Genomic DNA, 20,682 nt, shown 5'->3' on the forward strand with positions numbered 1-20,682 from the left:
TATTTTATTAGCATATTTTACAAAATAATATAAAAAAAGTTTCAGCATTGCGATTCTATTTGTACACAGTAGTTATAGGTCGAAACTCTTTCACAGACGTAGGCTATTCTCTAAACTCAATACACTTAAAAAACGTATTAAGTTCAAGCAAGTGGCAAAACATTTAAAAATGTAGGCTACTTATGTTAGCATCGCAAACATTTTAAATTAAAACATACAATTGACAAAAACAGCTCTCTCATTCCTTTTCTTTTGCATTTAACATTGTTGTATAATTTAATTAAATGCATTTATGGTGAGATTACTATATTTTCATGTCAATCCGTGTTCATTTTGACCACGAACCATGCGCTGTCACTTTAATTAGGCGCGTGCAGCACAGCAAAAATAGACTCGGTGCGGAAACGAGCGCTGCACTGCTGTATACGCACCGCACCTGGAACGTACTGCCGGACCGCATTGCCGGACCGCATCCGCGTGCAGTGTGAAAGCTCTAACCTGTTAACATGGATATGGAAAAAAATTCGCACTGCAAACGGAGTATGTGTGAAACAGGCGTTACTTTTTTGCACATTTTAGGAGGTTGTTTTAGATTTGCTGACAAAATATTCTCAGTATGTTTTAACAGCTGAGTTCTCAAAGAGAGAGACAAGATATATGAGTCAAAATTTCATCAAGACCTTTGGGTTTTTGTTTTACAAGATCTGTTCCTGAATTTCAGTCCAAAATGACTTCTGAATTTGTCTGTTTTTCTCTCTTTCCACGCATGTGTGTTGATTTAAATGGAATCAGGAGCGTCCATTTGCCAGCAGCATAGCTCACCTGGAGCTCAGTGTGCAGGAGAGAGAGGGAGACAGAAGTGAGGAAGAGGATGAGATGCAGGAGCTGACCTTCACCCCAGTGCATGCCCCTGTCATCACCCTTGGAACACACTCTGCTGGGTGAGAAACATATAGACACACTAACAGTTCAGCTGTACATGAGTTACTTCACTCAAGTTAATGAAGCAAATCTGCATTTGCTTCTGTACCTTTTTAATACTTTTGTATATGCATATACTGAATGCATATGCAAATGCTCATACAGACATTGTGCTAATTATGGCAGTATGGCAGCCAATTATGGCATTAGTATGGCAAATTTTAGTTTTAGCTTATAACATAGATTGATAAATGGACAGACAGACAAATGGATATAGACAGACAGATAAACAGACATCACTCTATTTCCCCATCATGCATGAATTTGCTGCTTTCTCTAATTCCAATTTCTGTCTCAATGTCCCTTTCTGTCACCATTGCTCCATTTTCAATACACCAACACATTTTTATGTCATGTTTATTTTAGCTGAAGTATTTCCAGGCCTTGTCTTTGTTTATATGTGGACTTGTGCTGTCCTTTAAAAGTGGCAACAGTTTTGCTGAAACTGTGAGTTGAGATGGCCATTTAAAATCTCAGGGAGTACAGAGTTGTCATTCAGGAGCTGTTCGGTGTCACATCATCATCTAATTCTGACCAAAGACAGTTAACAGGCCAACATTATCTTCATCTGGCCCTGCAGATTCACAGAGCGCAGGGGACCAATGTGTGTCACTTAAAACTTTATTTAAAATAAGAGTTCTAATTTGAGTCATTTTTCGTATCTGATTGAACCCTTTAACATTAAATTTGAAGTCTGAATACTAAACCAGGTGGAATGAATTAAGCTCTTTCATTTGGACTGGAGGTGAATTTAAATAATACTTTTTCCTATGTGAGGGACTTTAATTGATTAGATTTACATGTATGTGTTTTCTGAAGAGCTCAGACTCTCACGGACAAGGACAGAAGTGCTTTTGATTTCCCTAGGATATTATAATAAAACATTTACATAACAAAATCTCTTGTCTCTTATTCAGGGGTTTTTAAATGAGTTGCTGGTTATGAGGACAAATCCCACCGGTCTGTTGCCATTACGAGAAATTTAATAGTCCAATAGAAACTAAAAAGACCAGATAATTTGGTTTTAAAAGACATTTAGACACAATAATAAAAAAAAAAAAAATCATTTTTAATTAATTATTTTTTTTGTAATTTAATCATGCCCACCAAACTCAATTGTGAAATGTATTGCTGTGGACTGTATAGGCCAGTTATAGGATAATGTTTAATCATTTTGTAATGTTTATGTAGTATTCTCGTCTACCCCAATACTATTTTTGAATCATTGATAGTACTATGTAACTGTGATTTGTTTTAATTACTTAATCAGCATATCATGTAATTGATTAAATATTTTTCACCGATTATATATTAATAATGCATATAAATTAAGTTAAAGAAATGATTACAAGACCGTGTCTCTTTCAGTCTCTATCTGCCCTCATCTTTCTTCATGTCTGTCTCCCTCTATATCTTTCTTTCTTTTTTAGTCTTTTTTTTTTCTGTGTGGATCCTGGTAAGAATATATTGGGCGGACGTGTGTGAAAATAATAAGCAAGGACTATTAATGTGTAATTCAGCAGAAAATTACATGATCCATAGGTAATATTATATTCTTCTTTGACTGTGGCAATTAAAAGCCTCTGGTATAAGTGTAGGCCTAATTACTGTGTCTCCTAATTAGTTTTTAGTCACTGGAAGAACATATTAAAGTCCTGCTGTCATTACGCTCACATATATTTTCGCTGTTCTGTAATGTTGGAAAAGCTCTCGTTAGGGTTCCTAAACATAATTCCTAAATAAACGGCTTCAGTAAAGGGGAATATTTTTACTGTATTACTCATAGAGATTACATGCAGTGCTGTTTACAGGGATGCCAACATGTTTTATGTATATGTGAATGTTTATGTGTTTTATGTGTATGTTTATGTGTTTTACAGTATGTGTATGTATATATGTACTGTGTGTGTGTGTGTGTGTGTGTGTGTGTGTATACATAAGGAGGTATGTGTCAATGCAAATTGCACGTTTTTTTTTCTATTTTGATTAAAAAACATGACGGTTACAGTTTGATAGATTATGAGATTATTAATGTTTATTTGAAATAATATGCATCAATTATTAATTCACAATTAGACTTGCAGTATAGTCAAATAGTCAATTTTGAGATCATGTTAACTTTATTTGCTTTATTTGCTATCTATGAGATTGTGTGTATATATCAACCATTTTAAATTTCATATTATGCTGTACAGTTCTGCCCGACAGCTGTTTTGCCACCCACATTTTATTTTATTTGCTGTTTTTGCTTTCTCTTGGTGCAATTTTCTTTCCATGTCTTACGGGACATATTTCAAATGCTTTCATCTTTGTGTGACAATGCAAGTCTTTTAAGAAAGTAAACATTTCTGAAATCTTTCAGAAACTGCTTGATGCAAGCATCTCAAAACTGTGCATCTCATCTCATGTGTGAGATCCCATTTAAGATATCACAGCAGGACATATTACCAGATCACACCAGAGCATTTCATAGTACCCTTTAACATTTGACACAGATCATGCTGTGGATAAAAGGGGTTTTTACAACATTGTACATGTGACATATTGTGAAGAGTTACAGAATGTTCCTGATAACGCACAGTAGGCTGCCTGCCACATGTTGGCTTGACAGCACTTGGCAGTTTCAGGTGTGTGTGCAGTTACAGTATTGTGACTGAAGATCAATGAAGCACAAAGAACTGAAAAAGGCTCAGTAAGGCAGGTGTTCAGTAAGTAAATGAAATGCTTAGGTAATTGAATGTACTGGAAAAAGCTACATTACTACATTATGTAATGCTTAACATATCATTAGAAATGTCACATACTGCATATTCTACTGACAGCCAATTTTTAGCTGTGCATATGCGATTTCTCTATCTCAGCTCCTCCAGATCGACCTCCCGGAGATCTCTGGCCCAGCTCTTCTCCTCTGGTTTTCCTCAGATCCTGGACCATCAGAGCCAGGTGGCTGAGGTTTTGGATCCTTCTGAGCCTGTCAACTTTGACCTCCAGAGAGAAGAAGCGGATCATCTGCAGGCCAACACTCTCATCCTGCAGTTCCTGGCCTTTACCAGGTATGTTTGATGTCAGGCCATCTTATCAGGACAGTTATTTTTCATAAAATTCTAAGTCCAACTGCCAACTTGTTTGTTGGTGTTTGTCTGTGCAGTGTGAATCGACCTGTAGACCTGTCCAGACAAATACAGACATACTGGAAATTAATGTGAATGTTTAATTTTTTCTAACATCATCTGTCTGGAATAATGTAATTTAAGTACTTTATTAAAATAAATTGTTTATTTCAGTTGGTAATTTGTGTATTCCAGGAAAAAGTATTCAAAACAGTGTTTGGGAAAAAAAGCCAAAAGTTGTTATTGAAAATGTAATAAAACTGTATAATAGTATTATGTTGTAATATAATATAGTAATTTTAGTAATGAATTGCAATATGACTTAATCTGCTTAGAAAGATTCACTGGCAGGTTTGTTATGGAGCAGTATGTTCTAGTCTACAGCCTTTGCGAGCAGTGCTGAAACACTAGCTATCAAACAGGAGATGTCAGGTCCTTTATTTCAATAGTAATGCAGCTCTTCAAGTTCTGGTTCAGGGCCAAGCATCTCTGGCTAACTTCTCTCCGCCCCCAATCAGCCAATGTCCATATATCACACAAGTATTGATGCTAACTTGTCCACATAAGAAACGGCACTTGTCAAGTGTGCTTGTGACAGATTCGGGCACCTCTCTGTTCTCAAATCAGGCATTGATAGATTTAAAGCACACTCTCCCTCTCTTTCTCTTGTATTTTCTCTGCATCCCTTTTACTGTCAGGTTGTTGTATTTTTCAAATGGGAGGAGAAGGTGATATATTTCTTTTCGGCCTTTTAAAGCCTTGAGATCCATTTATTAATTTATTATTAGGGTTTTAGGGCTAATCATTTAACACATTTAATACAATGAAATATGATTAATTGCACAAAAATTTATCTTAAATCCTTTTCTGTATACATTTATCATAGGGTTCCCAAACAGGGGTTTGTGAGTTGATTAAAAACACTAAAAATTAATAACATCATAAAAAATTGTGGGGAAAAAAATAAAATTGAAATAGTTATATGGCTTAATGCTATATGTAAATTGCAAAAGGCTACCATAAAGTCTATCACAACATGTAATTTTTTAAACCGTACAGCCCTATACTTTCCCTTGAGGTTCTCTTACAATGCTAGTAAAGTTTTCTGCTCAAAAATCATATTTGAGGAAAAACTATTATTTTTAACCCTCATGTTTGAAATTATCTGCTTTTAAGGGATGGTTAAACATCCACTGTTATGATTGGCTAATGTCATTGCATGGAAAAAGTATCAACAGCCTCTTGCTATTGCATGTTAGTAAGTGTTTTGAAAACAATAACCAAATAAAACTGTCATTTACAGACAAAGCATTATGAAATGTTGTACTTGCAGTTGACATTGTAGTTGCGTCCATTCCAATGCAGTTGCCCGCTTTATTTTTCTACAAACGTTTCTTTGCAAAATCTCCATTGCACTGTGTCTTGTTTATAAAACCAAATGCTCCGAACAAAACATATAATCCTCCAACGCGATCCAGGATGCCATTAAAAATGAATCCTGACCTTCTGAGGTCTGTACAGAGATGCATACGAGCTGTTTAAACAGGACGCATCGAGGAAAACGTTCTTTTACTCTTCCAGTTGTCCTGTCAGCCGACCCAAGCGCGTGGAGTATGTCAGAAATTGAACGGGCATCCATTTTAGACAGCGTCAGTGATTATAATGGGTTCTCTTTGCTTTTGATGTCACAGTCGTGTCTGGAGTAGACAATTATCAGCCATTAAGCGACTGAACACAAATGAGTGGGGCCTGTGGTGTGATGATGTAAAACTATTTGTTGATATTTTGCTCTTGAAGCAATCATATGCAAATGTATTTGCTCGTGTGACATCACAGATATCAAAATACCCAAACAAGCTGAATTTGGAGCTTGGTTGAATAAATGATTTGTTTATAATGGGGAGGACGTATTAGGTTTACGAAACTTGCAGGATGTTTTAATGGTACATAGATCAAGGGAAATTTGATGTGATGTCATGACCCCTTTAAAGCGGCAGATGTAATAACTACAGCTTGTGCTTATAATAAACAGAACATTGTCACTTTGATAGGTCAATAGATTTTTAAATACTCTCGACTGGAATGCTGTTGGAAACTTTTTTTTTTCTAAACACACAGTAAGAAAGCTGGTGAGTCAGCCGACATGACTTAGCCTTTTGGCTTTTAAAGGTAGATGGAAATACCTGAATACATTTTGTCTTTTGTAAAGGAAGAAAACTGTTTGGTTTATCTTTTAAATTAATCTCCCTTGTAAAATACGTAGTTATTGTACATTTGTGTGCCTCTTAGAAATCTCAGTTTTCCCACTCATCATGCGGAGCTCTCCATCCCTTTGTTTACCAGATGAATACTGATGTGAAATCCTCGCATAGCTGCAAGGCCTATTCTTTTAATTGAGGAATTCAAGTCATTTGATTGGCTCTGAGGTCAGAACTGACATTTTGAGTGAATAGCACTTAAACTCTAGAATTGTGATGTGATCGCGCTCAGTGGGCCTGCCAATTGTCCGCACTCTAAATAGTTTCTATCCTTATCTAATTCTGAGTGATTGATTGCTAATCTTCCTCACAAAGAGAAAAGAAAGCAATCATCCCTCCCTAATCTGTCCCTCCATTTTAATTCATTCTGCTGAGGATGGAGACGAACTCTTCACATTACCCTGTCAGCTCTCAAATGTCACCTCAGACTTTGATTAATTCATTTATATCCTTTCATTTAATTATTTATATTTTTTGTTTATCCTCTTGCTCGTGTAACAGCATGAAGTTGGTTTTTAGACCTTCAGGTTTGAATGTGTGAACCCATCGCCCCTGAGTTCCTAGTGTTCTCTCAGGTGCAGAGCAGTTCAGTGATGGATGGTTATTGCTTACATAAAATGCAGTGGACCATTACTGGCTAATTAAATTGATTTAAAATATCATGTTTTTAAGGAAGTTGTTTCTCCCCAAAAGTCATGCCTTACCAAAAAAAAAATCAAAAAATAATAATAATATTAATGTTATTTTCTCTTTAGTGAAAGAGCCACAGTGCAATGAATTTGCAAGAAAGTTATTGATTTTGCTTTCAGGAAATGATGAAGTTCCACATGATTAAATAGGAAGGTTTGTTTTATGATTTACCTGCTCTTTCTGACTTCAAGAAACCTTCAAGCATTATTATTTCAAGCTCTGGTACAAGGATACTGTTTTATTGTATTTAATTAAGTGAGCAGTTTCAGGCAGACATATGTTCACCATTAACTTTATTAATGGCAGTGCTAGAATGTGTTAGTGTAGAGCAGTGATTGCATGTTAGGTTTAGGGTTATAACTTTTTCTCCCATTGAGGTCCACATTTATTTTTTTATTTTTTTATTTTTTGCTATATATTATATATATATATATATATATATATATTTATATTTTTTTATTAATTCCATTAAGGGTCCGCATTTTGTTTTGTTCTACCATAAAAAGTAATTCTTTTATTTTGTGTTTGAGTACATTCATCTGACTGATGACAGAAGTATGAAATATTTTAATGAAGTGAGAGGGAGTTTTTAGTTTTGCAAGTTACAGTATGCTTTCATAGTACACTTATCTTTATTTTGATTCATCGTCATATGACCTCTAACCATTTAAAAAAAAAACTTTAAATCAGTTACTATTGATCTGGTTGAAAGGAGTTTGTCATGCTGTGCCTCAGACAGATTCTTCATCGTAGTGTGCCTTGAACTGACTCTCCATCATTGCATTGCTGATAGTGGTTCTTTATGAAGGAGTCACTCAGACTGGCTCTTAATCATCCAGTCACTGAGACTTGTTCATCATTGTGGAGTCACTCAGATTGATTCTTCATAACAAAGCGCCACAAAGTGACTCCTAATAATGGGGTACTTAGACCGACTCCACACATAATATTTCTTTCAAGTAATTTACAATGTCCTCACTGATCCAATCGTATCTCAACGTATGTCATCATTGCTTTTCAATAATGCCACATTCCCCAATGCCAATCAGTTATCTGTTTCTTCATAGGGTCCCTCAAACTGGTGTGAATTCAGACTGGCCCAGCTCTGTCCATTTCACTTTCCAGCTTTACCGCTACCAGCCTGTCACCACAGAGCGTCTGAAGCTGCTTGAGCCAGAGAGGAACAGCAAGCTCAACTCCAATCCTCATTACCCCTGTGTCCTCTCCCTTATCAACAAGGACGGCTCACCTAGCTCTGGTATGGTTACTATCCTCCTACGAATGCTTTAGGATTCTGCTCAACACTTTTTATTTCACTTGTTGTCTTTTGTTTTAAAAGAATCTTTGCTAATCATCTGAAAACAAAGGCATATTTACTGCACTCGTCAAAATTGCAAGCACGACCTTTTTGCTCTAATGAATTTGATCAATGTCTGTAAACATTTATAGCGTTTTTTAACTGCAACACATGCAGTGTTTTAGTGAATAAAGCTCTAAAAAATGAGCAATTATAGTTTTACAGCTTTCGGCCAAAGTCCAGTAATTGCTTTTAAGAAGGAGTCTTCATACACAGCAGCCTGCTGAGGAGAAGTGTAGAAACGGCGTGACTTTGTGATGAACTTGGTAGTGCTGAGAAAACAGTTTTGGCTCTGTCGGTTCGTATGGCTGCCAAAAATACTTATTACCTGCCCCTGATGTGAGTTATTTTTATCAATAGTTTCTCAAAGACTGGCAAAGGCCAATAATTTAAAGCACCTTAAAATGTTGAGCTAAGAGCACCTCAAGTGCACTTTTCCCATAGCCAGAGTGGGGCTTTTTGCTATCATGTTATACCATGAAAATCTTGGCTAAAACTCAATGCATTGATTTATTTATGTTGAGAGCAACTCCTTGACTGAAAAAAAAGGTCCCAATCCGAGGGAAAATCTGTGCAGCAATTTTACCACTTGTTGCAATTCGTATAAAATGGTCTTTACTGATTGGCTAGATAAACTATACGATGAGGTGGAACATACATACATGACACAAGGATGTGTCTTTCTCATAATAAGTAGGAAACCTCTCATTTGCCTGCGGTGAACACCTGAGAAGAACGAAGGAATAGACGATAAAGATAGAACAAAGGTTGAAGAGTAAGATAGATAGGGTGGTGGAGGAAGAGAACAGAAGAAATGAGACAGATAATGAGAGAGTGACAGAGCGAGAGAGCATGACGGAGAGATGCAGGGGTACAGGAGGATCAGCTCTAACATTCTGCTTTTAGCCTTTTTATTTCAGAAGAGACGTAATATCATACATAAAAAATACATCTAGCGTGAGTGTGCAAACCTTTAGCAGGGACCCCGTTACACATTGTATAAAACTGAGTGTTGCATTTTAAGCCTGGCCTATAATAGCATTCTGTCTGTCTATCTATCTATCTGTCTGTCCGTCCGTCCGTCCTCATTGCAATTCTCTATCCTTTTTGTTACCTCAATTCAATGTAAATTTTAATTCATAAAAGGCATTCAGTTTAGTTCTCAGCCCTGATATAGAATGCATGTAGAACCACATTAATGTATTTACATACTTTGTTTTGATGCTTACAATGCAGAGCTATTAAAATAATGACCAATTTTGTACAGTGTACATTGTATGTCAGTTTTAGTTAATTTGAATGGGGGACAAACAATGAAACATTTACTTGTCCTTTATCTTTCTTTTTTTCCACAAAATGAGTTTGAGTAAAAATGATGATTGTCTTGCAGACCCCCTATTGAAGATCCCTGCTATAAGGCGTTAAGCGTTATGCAACAGTGCACAGAACTCAGCCCTTAGACCCACCTCTGGCCCAACTATTCAAGACAATGAGCCATACAGTGCCATAAAGATTACAGGCTGAATGATGATGATATTGTGCGGAAGGCCTTTTGATGTCTGTGGAGGGAACATCTGTATCCTGTGGGATATGATGCTGTTATTGTGCAATTACTTATTTTTGCATAACATCTTCTCATCCCAGATTCTCAGCTGAGCATTGCACTTCTCTTCAATGAAGAAATAATATTTTTGGCTCTCTGCCTGAAGTAGCACAATGTAAAAGCAACATCCAGTTTAACATTTTGACTTCATTAAGCATTAGTGTTGCATTTGCTTGTTTTGCTTTGCCACGAATGAAAATGCATCCAGGGTTTGTTGTGTTTATTTGTGTTCAATTTCGACTGTGCTCAACCTGCTTGACCCCATAAATCAGGCTTCAAATCCAGTCAGTCTACTCAAACTGCTGTTGTTCCCATAAACGCACGTCACCAGAATGTCCTTGCTTAACTCCATACTGTTTGTTCTGGATCTTTTGGCAGCATTTGATGCTGCAAACAACAAACTATTGATCTCTAAGATGGTAGAAATGCTCATTTCTAGGTCAGTACTTTTCTGGTTTATATCCTACCTGAATGACAGTAGGTACCAAGTCAACTGGAAAGGCTAACATGCCTTGCTCCACTGGAGTCCCACAGGGATTGGTGCTTGGACCTTTACCACTTTCCTTTTACACTAGGCTGTATGTATACACTTTAAGGATGCATTGAAATGATAATCAGTTACAGTAAATACATTTATAATTGAAAGAAAAATATTTTTACACTTTTGTCACCCCCTTATGATGATGAACAACATCAAGGTTTTGATGTTGTTTATATGTCTATGTGGTGTTTTTAATTTCATAAGTCAACACCATTGCTGAGTATTTTCTCCTTAAAACTGCAGTGAATCAAAGACAGTCTCAAAAACGTTTTCAAGGAAAAAACATTTAAATATGTCATTTTGGTGATCAAAGATGAGCTTTAAAGGATACAATTATTGACTACAGGGGGACTTTAAGCAACACAACCACTTTCAAGTAATAAAAAGAAGAAAGGTTTCTTAAGTACCAATTGATTCAAATATTGAGCTGCTTAATATTTTTGTGGATTGTGTATTTTTCGTCACAGATATTTTTCAGGATTCTTTGATGAATATACAGTTAAAAATAACACCATTTACTTGAAATAGAAATCTTTTTTAAAATTATAAATGGCTTTCCTGTCACATTTGATCTATTTAATGCACCCTTGCTGTGGCCAAAGGTTCTACTTAATATTTTTCTTTTCTTTTTCCTCATCCAGACTGTAGACATTTCATGGTTAAACTACTGCACTTCCCTTTTTGCTAGTCTGCCAACATACTGTACAGTACATCAAAAAGCAGCCTTGCACTTCTTTTTTTTTTTACACATTCCTTCCTCTCTGGCCTACCAGTATCTACCATACATCCCTTCGAGAACATCAATAATGCTTCCTTACACTCCTTTACACTTGTTTTTCCTGACTTTAAATCACGGCTCAGGTCTACACTAGCAGGCAATATTTTCTTGCCCCCTTCACGTGAAGTCCAGGATCTTCTCCAGCTTTGCATAAAAACATAAATGTTACTGCAGTGTTACTCAAGCACTTTCAGAATTGATTACTGTCATCATTTTAGACACAGGGAAATGTGTGGGAACATATAGAAAACATCATCGCCTGCGGCACTGCCAGTGTTTGATATTCATGACTGACAGGATGTGGTGCGTGCAAGAGGATTGTAGCTCAGAAATATATATGTAAATTTCCCACACATTTTGCTTGGTGGCTAAACAGATATCAGTATGGTTCTTTCTTGTTGTACTTTTATTTTCCTCATACTCAGGTTTTCCTGGTCTGCAGCTGCAGTACCGAGTTGACCCGCAGTTCCTCAAGCCAGGTGAGCGGGGGTGGTTCCTGCGATACCTGGCGCTCCACTCCTTGCAGATTGATGTCTGGGACAGTGAATCCTTAATGCTGATTGGCTCAGCTGCTGTGGAGCTGAAGGTAAAATTACCTATTAGGGTCCAAAGTGATCTTTTACCCCATTAGAATTAAGTTCCAGCCATAAAAATTTTAAGCAGCCATGAAAATGCATTTTGCATTGAAAATGTCTGTGGGTGATTACTGTATTAATTTACTTTATTAAAGCTTACAAGATTAAAGTATTAATTTTTACTTACCAACCCCAAACATTTTTGACTCACAAAAGTTTGGGGTCTGTAAGTAAAGTAAATGAACACTTTTATTAAGCATGGATGCATTAAATTGATCAAAAGCGACAGTAAAGAAATTTATAACGTTACTAAAGATTTCTATTCTATCGTTGTTCTCAAAGAACCTTGAAAAAATGTATCACCAGTTCCACAAAAATATTATGCAGCACAACCATTTTAAACTGATGATAAATAATAAATGTTAAAATGTAAAATTCTTGTTTGCACCAAATCAGCATATTAGAAGGATTTTTGAAGAATTATACTGTATGACACTGAAAACTGGAGAATTGGCTGATGACAATTTAGCTTTGTCAGGAATTACAATTTAAAATATATTAAAATAAATAAAATGTAAGACAATTTTACAATTTTTCAATCTTCCCTGTATTTATAATCAAATAAATGCAGCCTTGGTGAGCATAAAAAATACTTCTTTCAAAAACTTAAAATAAATCTTACCTACCCCACACTTTTGCATGCAAATTTAACTCTAATTTTATGTTTGGCAAGTGTTGATTTTGAACCCTGACACCCTACAGTAGATATGAGTAAAATAATAATAAAAAAAAAAAAAAACGTTTTAATTTTCAGGGACTTGCAAGAAAACCATGATTTTGACATTATCTTGATCTCAAAACTGTTACAAAGTCAGACATGTGCTCACTGAATAAGCTGACAGAATGCCAATGAAGGCATTTACATGACCTTACATGTTGTCAACGTATTTTCCATAAGGTCATGCATGTAAAGACACAAAGACTCATTGTACTGCACACCAAAATAAATATTACAATAACCCAACACACCCCACACAAACCATGACAAAACAATAATACAACACAACTCCAAATACTCTGCTTGGCAACAGCCTGTTAGTGTATAATAACCCCACAAGCCATACTTAGAATTTTGACACAGGTACAAATACTGCCCTCGTTAATAGCCAAACAGAGCTCTCACAGCTGTTTAACTCAGACAGACAGTCACCCTGCACATCGAAACCTTTCTGCGGTATTCATTATTTTGTGTGCTCAGATGGGAGTGTCATGTCGAAATTATGAAATATGACACTCTGTATTTCATACTTCAGGACACCTGCGTCTGTTAGATCTCGCCACCGCAGGTCTCTTGGCTAGAGCTCTCATCGATGTCAGCTGTTGAATAAAGGTTAAAACAAAACAAGACCAGAAATAGATACAATCACATCAACATAATTGGACTGTTCCTCTTTAGCATGGATTCTGACCTTTTCAGAATGAACAAAAGGTCCATTTGCGATTCAAACACATCCACAAAGTCGTCAGAAGTTGGCATTTGTCAGTAGCCTGCGACATATGTCTTTGTTGCTAGTTATATTTGTTTGTCTTTTTGTTTTACATGGTTAGATCAATAAAATTGATTCAGGGACCATGAAGAATTGCCTTTTTGTTTAACACATTTCTAAACATTAAAAATGTTTAGCACATTTCTTTTTATAATTAATCACACTATATTTAAAACATTAAATTTACAGCTTTAATATTGATGTTTGTTGTTTAATTCTGCAGCATTTGCTGCGTCAAGGCCGTGCGGCCGTCCAGGTGAGCCATGAGCTGGAAGTGATCACTACTGAGTACCTGCAGGATGCCAAATTTGCCAGCAGGCATGACAGCAAGCACAGCGCCTCTCCAGCCATCAATGTCTACACTACTGTAAAAGGAATTCTGCATTTGCGGCTTGGAAACGTTGGTAAGGATAATGTGCTAACCAGCTGTAATGTGTAATTTTTTGATAGCTCTACTATTATTCTACTATTCTAGTTTGATATGCAGAGACTGTTATAAGAAAGCCATTTGTAAGTTTTTTTTCCCTGCAAAGTTTAAATATTGGTTTGTGGTGATATCAAAACATTTCTCTGCTTGTCAGGGTTGTTTGCCATTCAGAATTTAATTGAAAATGCCTTAAAATTCGATTCCTGAATTTGAAGGAAGGTAGCAAACTGTAACTAAAATTTGAATATTAGAAAGTAGAATTAAAATGATTTTTTCGATGGATGGATGGATGGATGAATGGATGGATGATTGGATGGACAGAGAGATAGACAGACTCCATTTCAGTGATACTAGTAGTGCAGAAATTACTCACTTTGTCTTTAACTTTCCTCTGAAAATTTCAAGAAAGCAGCTCTCTTAGACGTCACTATGGCATAAGAAGCATCTGTCATTAGTGACCTTAAACATTTGAGTTGTTTTCCACTCCGAGCCGAATCAAAGCTATTCACAGGCTATCTTCATGTTTAGCTGCTTAAGCTCCTTCTTAGAGGCCCAGTGAAAATGCAAGTGTTTCTTGATACCAATCAGCTCTCAGTGGTCGGAATCAATTAACTCATCCAAAACGGGCAAATCAAGGCAAGCTCAAAAGCTGCTCAACACCATATCTCAATCTGGGATTAATGCGTTGTCCATTTATTTGAGTCCTAATGAGTGGTCGCCATTAACAAGAGATCGAGGTTTACTCACTAAGGCTTACTGAGATGTTTATCCATCAAAAGCACCTCAGAGGATCGAGTAGGTCAAAGCAAAGACAATTATTGATCAGAGGAAAGAGGGACTGGGGAAAAAAGGCTGTTGTTATGTACATGCAAATGTCTTTTGAATAGCTTGATCGGTCCATTGAATACATTCCATCAAGTTTTGATAAGGTGGGACATTGTGAGTTTGCCGCTCTGGGTAATGCACATGGATTGATGTCTTACTTCATGATCCCACACTGTTTCGAAATGTTCTGCTCAGATAGGACATGTCACGTCGTTGGGAATTAATGAAGCTTCTTTGTAATTGGACTTGTGATGATTGGCATTGTCATATGTTAAAAAGCAATGGAAAAAGCTCCTAATAAAATCCTCTTTAATTTCAGCTTGATGCGAACAGACAAGTGGATAATTGAACACAGCAAATCCACATAAAAGAAACAGATAACTTAATTGAACAGGTTAAACATCATCTCTGAATTCAGAGAGTTTTGGTGCATCTATCAAAAGCTTCTCACAGTAGCAACAGGCTCTATCACCTCCGGATTCTTTATGCCTTTATACCGAGCAGAGAGAGACGCAGGTCCAGATGGAGGGGAAAAAAGATTAGGATTTTATAATTCGCCTGCCTCTGGCCCCCACGCTGCTCATCTGCAAACGTTTGATAAGCGTGGCGAAGATTTCAGTAGAGAAAAAGAGAGATGGGGAACAGGAGAGAGGAAAAGAAGGAAAGAAGAACGCATTTCCTCGTTCCCTATCTCTCCTTTCATGGTAAGAAATACAAAAAACAATAGTATACATTTGCAACAGGGTCCAAAGTAGACTTCTGTCTATCTCCTCTAAAACATAGCTACATTTAGAAGATAAGAGAAAGTGCATCCTAATGGAAATCCCATCATGTGCTCCACTACAGATAAAAGAGCTCCATGTTTGAATGATTACCAAAGCTATAGAAATGTATTCTGCAGGGTAAATAGGGGTCTAATGGAGGCATCTAAAGATAATAAAACGCCCAACCAGCAGGTATAAAGTTATCGGATTCACTGAGGAAGAACTGGATGATATTTCAGATGTTTTGAAGGATTAAACTTGCTAATGTTTTGGACGCTCAACAGTCCTCTTATGGATTTGTAGGGCTGTAGGGCTGACTTTGGATCACAATATTGTACAAAATTGTTCTGGGTTGTGTACAGTATATGCATGAAAGGTTTTTCTGAAGTCTTTGAAAAGTTTGCCAATTTGAAAAAAGCTATGAACTTGAGAAATCTACTCTGCTGGTTTAAGAGCAAACTTCTAGAGACTACATTCCTTAACATGTAAATTCTTTGAAATCGTCATCTTTAATATTAATGCTGTTTTCTCTCAGAACAATCCAGCAAACCCCTAATTTGTTCAGTTAATGCTGATGTGATTTAATGCAGTGTTTTGGTTGTGTAACTGTAGCCTACAGTATGTGAGGGATTTGTGAGAACTACTATGGATTTTCTGCAAAAATTGGCCATAAAACTTGATCTGATCATTAACTAAATAAAACAATAGACAAAAACTATCTGTTTAAGAAATAAATCATCTTCATTTCATCTCATTCTTGTATAGCATTTTATATGCCGTAGACACGTCAACAGAGATGTTCCATAGATTTCTATAGACTTTAACAGATATTTTTGGACTCTTCTTAACATCATTGAATCTTTGCCAGACACCCACTCTTATGTAGAGTAGCAACAGTGCTGACATTTTCCATTTGTTGATAGTTTCTCTAACTGTGTACTGACAAACTTCACAGCTTTTAAAGATACTTTTATAACCCTTTCTTTAACGTTATGCTTAGTCTTAGGCATTCTGAGATCTCTTTCGTCTAAGGGCATGGTTTACACTCAATGCGAATTGTGAATAGCAAACTTTGTGTTTTTTGTAGGGCAGTTCTATATCATCTTATTGTTCAGACTCCAGGTTAACTGACTTCTGACTCCAATTAGCCTTTAGAGAATTCATTAGCCTACAGATTCACCCCTTTTCCCACCCTGCACTGTGAATGTTTACACGTTGTGTTCAGTGAAGACATGAAAACAGAACATTATGTGTCATTTATTTAAGTAGACTGTGTTTGTTTGCTTGATGATGTGTATAGATCACATCAATTTACCAATTTATACAGAAGTTCATGGTAAATTCAGATTTTCTCCTGACTGTCACTGTTAAATATCTAGCAATATGTACATGCCGTGTGAGAGGTTCCACAGGTCAGAAGGTGTCTGGACTCTCTACTTTGCAGTATTTATATATGTTTTATTCATTAGTGAATATGTTATTTATTCAAATAGTGTAAAAGTCATAAAGGTTGGTGTAAATTTAGAGCACGTTTTCTACTGTTTTTCTGCTAACTTCAGTCAATCCAATCCTGTCTGGGCAGGACTATCTCTGATTTTTTTAATATATATATATATATATATATATATATATATACATATATACATATATACATATATACATTTTATCTTATTTTATTCTTTTACCCTGTTCTAGGCATGAAATTCTGACATGCCATAAAACAATTATTTACATAATGTTATAATAAGATCACACATAAAAGTCTGAAGTTAATTTCAATGGTTTTTGTGATGATAAATAATCACTTAATAATCACCTTGGAACAAATGCAGCGTTCTTTGGTGTAACACACACTCGCTCAATCACCGTCTCTAAACACCATCATGCTCTTAAATTAAATACTCTTCTTTAAATGTTGAATGGAAACATTGGTCTCTGTTTGTTTTCTTATTGGCGAAAGAAGTGTGTGCTTAATGTGTTGACGTCTGACTTATGTATCCATCTATTACTGTTTTCATTGAAGTTTCAATCAATCACAGGCAGTGCCCTGAAACACGCACCCACTCCCACCTTCAATCACCCTGTTCAGTGCCTGACCTTTGTCTCAGACTTGTAATTACAGCTCTCACCTGTCAGTAATCACAGGTAAAGCCCATTGAATGTTTGGGGCGGTTGATGCTTGTTGTGAAACCCATGGGAGCAAAGCACTTATACTGCAGTTTAGACAATTCACTGCCTCTCAGTGCACAACAATCATAGTTGAGAGATAGAGAACCAGGAAGGTAAGGGTCATTGGCCAAGGAGAATGCACCTAAACCAAGATTTCAGGTGTTCTGTATAAGTATTGCTTTTGTTGTTTTACTTTTCACTCCTCCGCCTATCCTACCATTTCTCCCTGTTTAACATTCCTGCCTGTCCTCTTTGACCACAGAACGTTTCTCATTGCAAAGCACCAATCAATGCATCTTCCTTTGTCGCATTGTGTCGGTCGTCATCAATGCACCCGAATGACAGCAGTGCCAGTCTCTCTGTGTGAATGTAATACGTTCTGTGTCATACGTTCAAATCAGCTAAATCAGCCTAGTTACAAGCAGAATAAACTCTTCTCTAATGGTAAATCTAGCTCCTCAAAGTCTGTCTTTATAAAATACAGATTTATATAAAAAATGATTATAAAATGGATTAAGTTTGTATATAAAATTGATTGATGATTACATTTTAAAAGGGGTATATTTTTAACCTCTACATGGAGTAATAATTAATTGTCTAAGGACATATTTTACTGTATATACATTAAATATGTATTTGATACATTTGTTTGAAGAACATTCAGTTAATAATTTCTGATTAAATCACATTGTAAAAGTAGTTGTTTTCAAAAATAATGGCATCTGCATCTCTGAATAATCAGTAATCTAGACCATGTTATCACCCAGAATGTTAGGAACAAAGAAAATTATAGGTAACAAAACCATGTTCTGAAATGTTTTTTTGTTTACGTTGACATGAATGTGAATTGAATTTAACCAAACAAAACTGATTTGGAATGAGCTGCTCAATTAAATTTCTTGGATTCTTCTTTCCAACAGGTGGCAGTGTGTCAAGTTCCCAGAGTTCTTTGGCTCTTCCTCCATCGCTCTCCCATGTGGTCCAGCCCAGTGATGCCTCTCGGGGTTTTGCGGGAGGAAGTGTCCCTGCTTTAGCGGTTCTCCAGCTTAACGGTATAGCACATCATCTCTCTAAAGCACCAGAGCTTGACTTCATATCCCCAGAACTCAAGAGCTCTGCAATTCTAGAGCTCTAGAGAATTTATAAAAGTATATCATATGGGATTTGCTGATAATTCCAGAAGAGGATTTAGCTTAGAATTCCCTTATCTAGTTGTAGTGGCCATTTTTATTTATCTTCTCTCTCTTTTTCTCTTATTACTGCTTAATTTTATTGACAGCATTGCTAGGATAAGTCTTTTTGTTCTGATCAACAGAGGATCACAGTACGATGACATATGGAAATGTAGAATGCAAAAGTCTTTGGAGAAGACAATATTAGTCTTTTCATTACCTTGTTATGAAAGACATTAATCCTCAGGCCTGAAACATGAGAATAGCCACTGAATTGCATATGGTTGATGCTGTTTTACAAAGTTAATGTGCGATCTTGCACTACTGTAGAGGAAACAAACCTGATAGACCTTCAAATATTGTGCCATTACACTGAATGTGCTTTTACAAACTAACTATCCTGCTTCACAAGATAGTCTTCAAAGTTCTTCTGCCATGACAGTATAGTTGAAAAGACATGAATTCGACATTACAAGACAACTATTTACATTAATGCCCATTATAGAATATCTTTCAGTAATACTGAGAATGCAAAATGTATTTATGCATTTATGATGCATTGTGAATTGCATTCTGACACATTTTAGAGTGCAGTGATGTGTGAAATCAAACCTGCATAGTTAGAAGCATTTGTGTTCAAGTACTTGCGTAGAGCTGTGATTATACACTGGTGGGTTATGACCCCTAAAACGGATCTTTTCTGATTGGATAAACTCTATAATCATGCATAGTTAGGCTAGAATAATAATTACACTAGTTTTTGCTAGGAACGAGATAACATCCCTGTACTTTTTGTTGATGACATCACAGACCGTACTTACACTCACACTGCAGCTACTGTAAATATGCAGTGAATTTATGGATCTATAAATGTAATAAATAACAAAATCTCATATAAATATTTTAGAAATATTTTTTTTTCACATTTTGTTGTTGCTGCCTTTTGTTAAACTACTTTAAATTACTTTTTTTTTTAAATAAAAAAACTTAAATAATTACATTGCATAAGTATTCGTACCCTTAACTGGGAATTTAGCTCAGGATCATTCCAATTTCACTTGTAGATGTTACTACAGTTTGAGTGGAGTTAACCTGTGGCAAATTCAATTGAATGAGTATGATTTAGAAAGGCGCACACCTCTTAATAAAGGCCTAGCAGAGCAAAAACCAAACCATGAGGTCAAAAGGACTGCCTGTAGAGCTCAGAGACAGGACTGTGGCACAACTGGGGAAGACTACAAAAAAAAAAAATCTGCTGCATTTAAGGTTTACAGAAGCATGTATCCTGAAAGCAGGAGAATACTTTCGCAAGGCACTGTCAGGTGTGGGGGTTGAGGAGATGAAGCGAGGACTCAATTGCAGGAAGATGGGTTTTTATTCATCAAAAAATAAAACAAAAACAAACAAAAACTATCCCGAGGTAGGTAGCACACACAAGGGTGACGTGACATGACACAAATGTACAAATGATAGGCAAACGACAACAAACCAGCACAGGACTGCAAACATAGGGAGAATAAATAGGGAGAGCAAACAAAGCAGGTAACGAGGGAGGACAGGTGGGGCAAATTAATCAATAATCAGGTAACAAGGTGGGCGGGGTTAGACAATCAACAGGAGAGCACATGGCACAAGGAAACACATGACAAGCCATGTGTTCACACCAAACATGACAGAAAACACAAGCACATGGCCAGTAAAACAAATCACAAGCCATGTGCTTACACAAAACAAGACATGAACACGCAGCTAATGAAAACTCATAAGCCACGTGTTCACACAAAACATGACAACATGAAAGCATACAGCTAGTGTAAAACACAAGCTGTGTGCTACACAGCACAAGACAAAACATGACATGAAAGCATGCGGCTGATGTAAACAC

General features: G+C 36.4%; 1 protein-coding gene across 2 annotated transcripts in view; it reads left to right on the forward strand.

Moving 5' to 3' along the window:
- The window catches only part of nphp4 (nephronophthisis 4), a 168,279-nt gene that overhangs the window by 119,015 nt on the left and 28,582 nt on the right, over positions 1 to 20,682 (forward strand). For both annotated transcript variants that reach the window (XM_084138425.1, XM_084138426.1), the window contains exons 13-18: positions 793 to 941; positions 3,843 to 4,034; positions 8,107 to 8,297; positions 11,744 to 11,904; positions 13,664 to 13,844; positions 18,546 to 18,677. In XM_084138425.1, coding sequence (XP_083994551.1) covers positions 793 to 941; positions 3,843 to 4,034; positions 8,107 to 8,297; positions 11,744 to 11,904; positions 13,664 to 13,844; positions 18,546 to 18,677 — 1,006 coding nt within the window. The remainder of the gene's footprint in view (positions 1 to 792; positions 942 to 3,842; positions 4,035 to 8,106; positions 8,298 to 11,743; positions 11,905 to 13,663; positions 13,845 to 18,545; positions 18,678 to 20,682) is intronic.

The sequence above is a fragment of the Abramis brama genome, assembly GCF_963993115.1.
Source record: "Abramis brama genome assembly, chromosome: 16".
NCBI classification, from domain to species: domain Eukaryota; kingdom Metazoa; phylum Chordata; class Actinopteri; order Cypriniformes; family Leuciscidae; genus Abramis; species Abramis brama.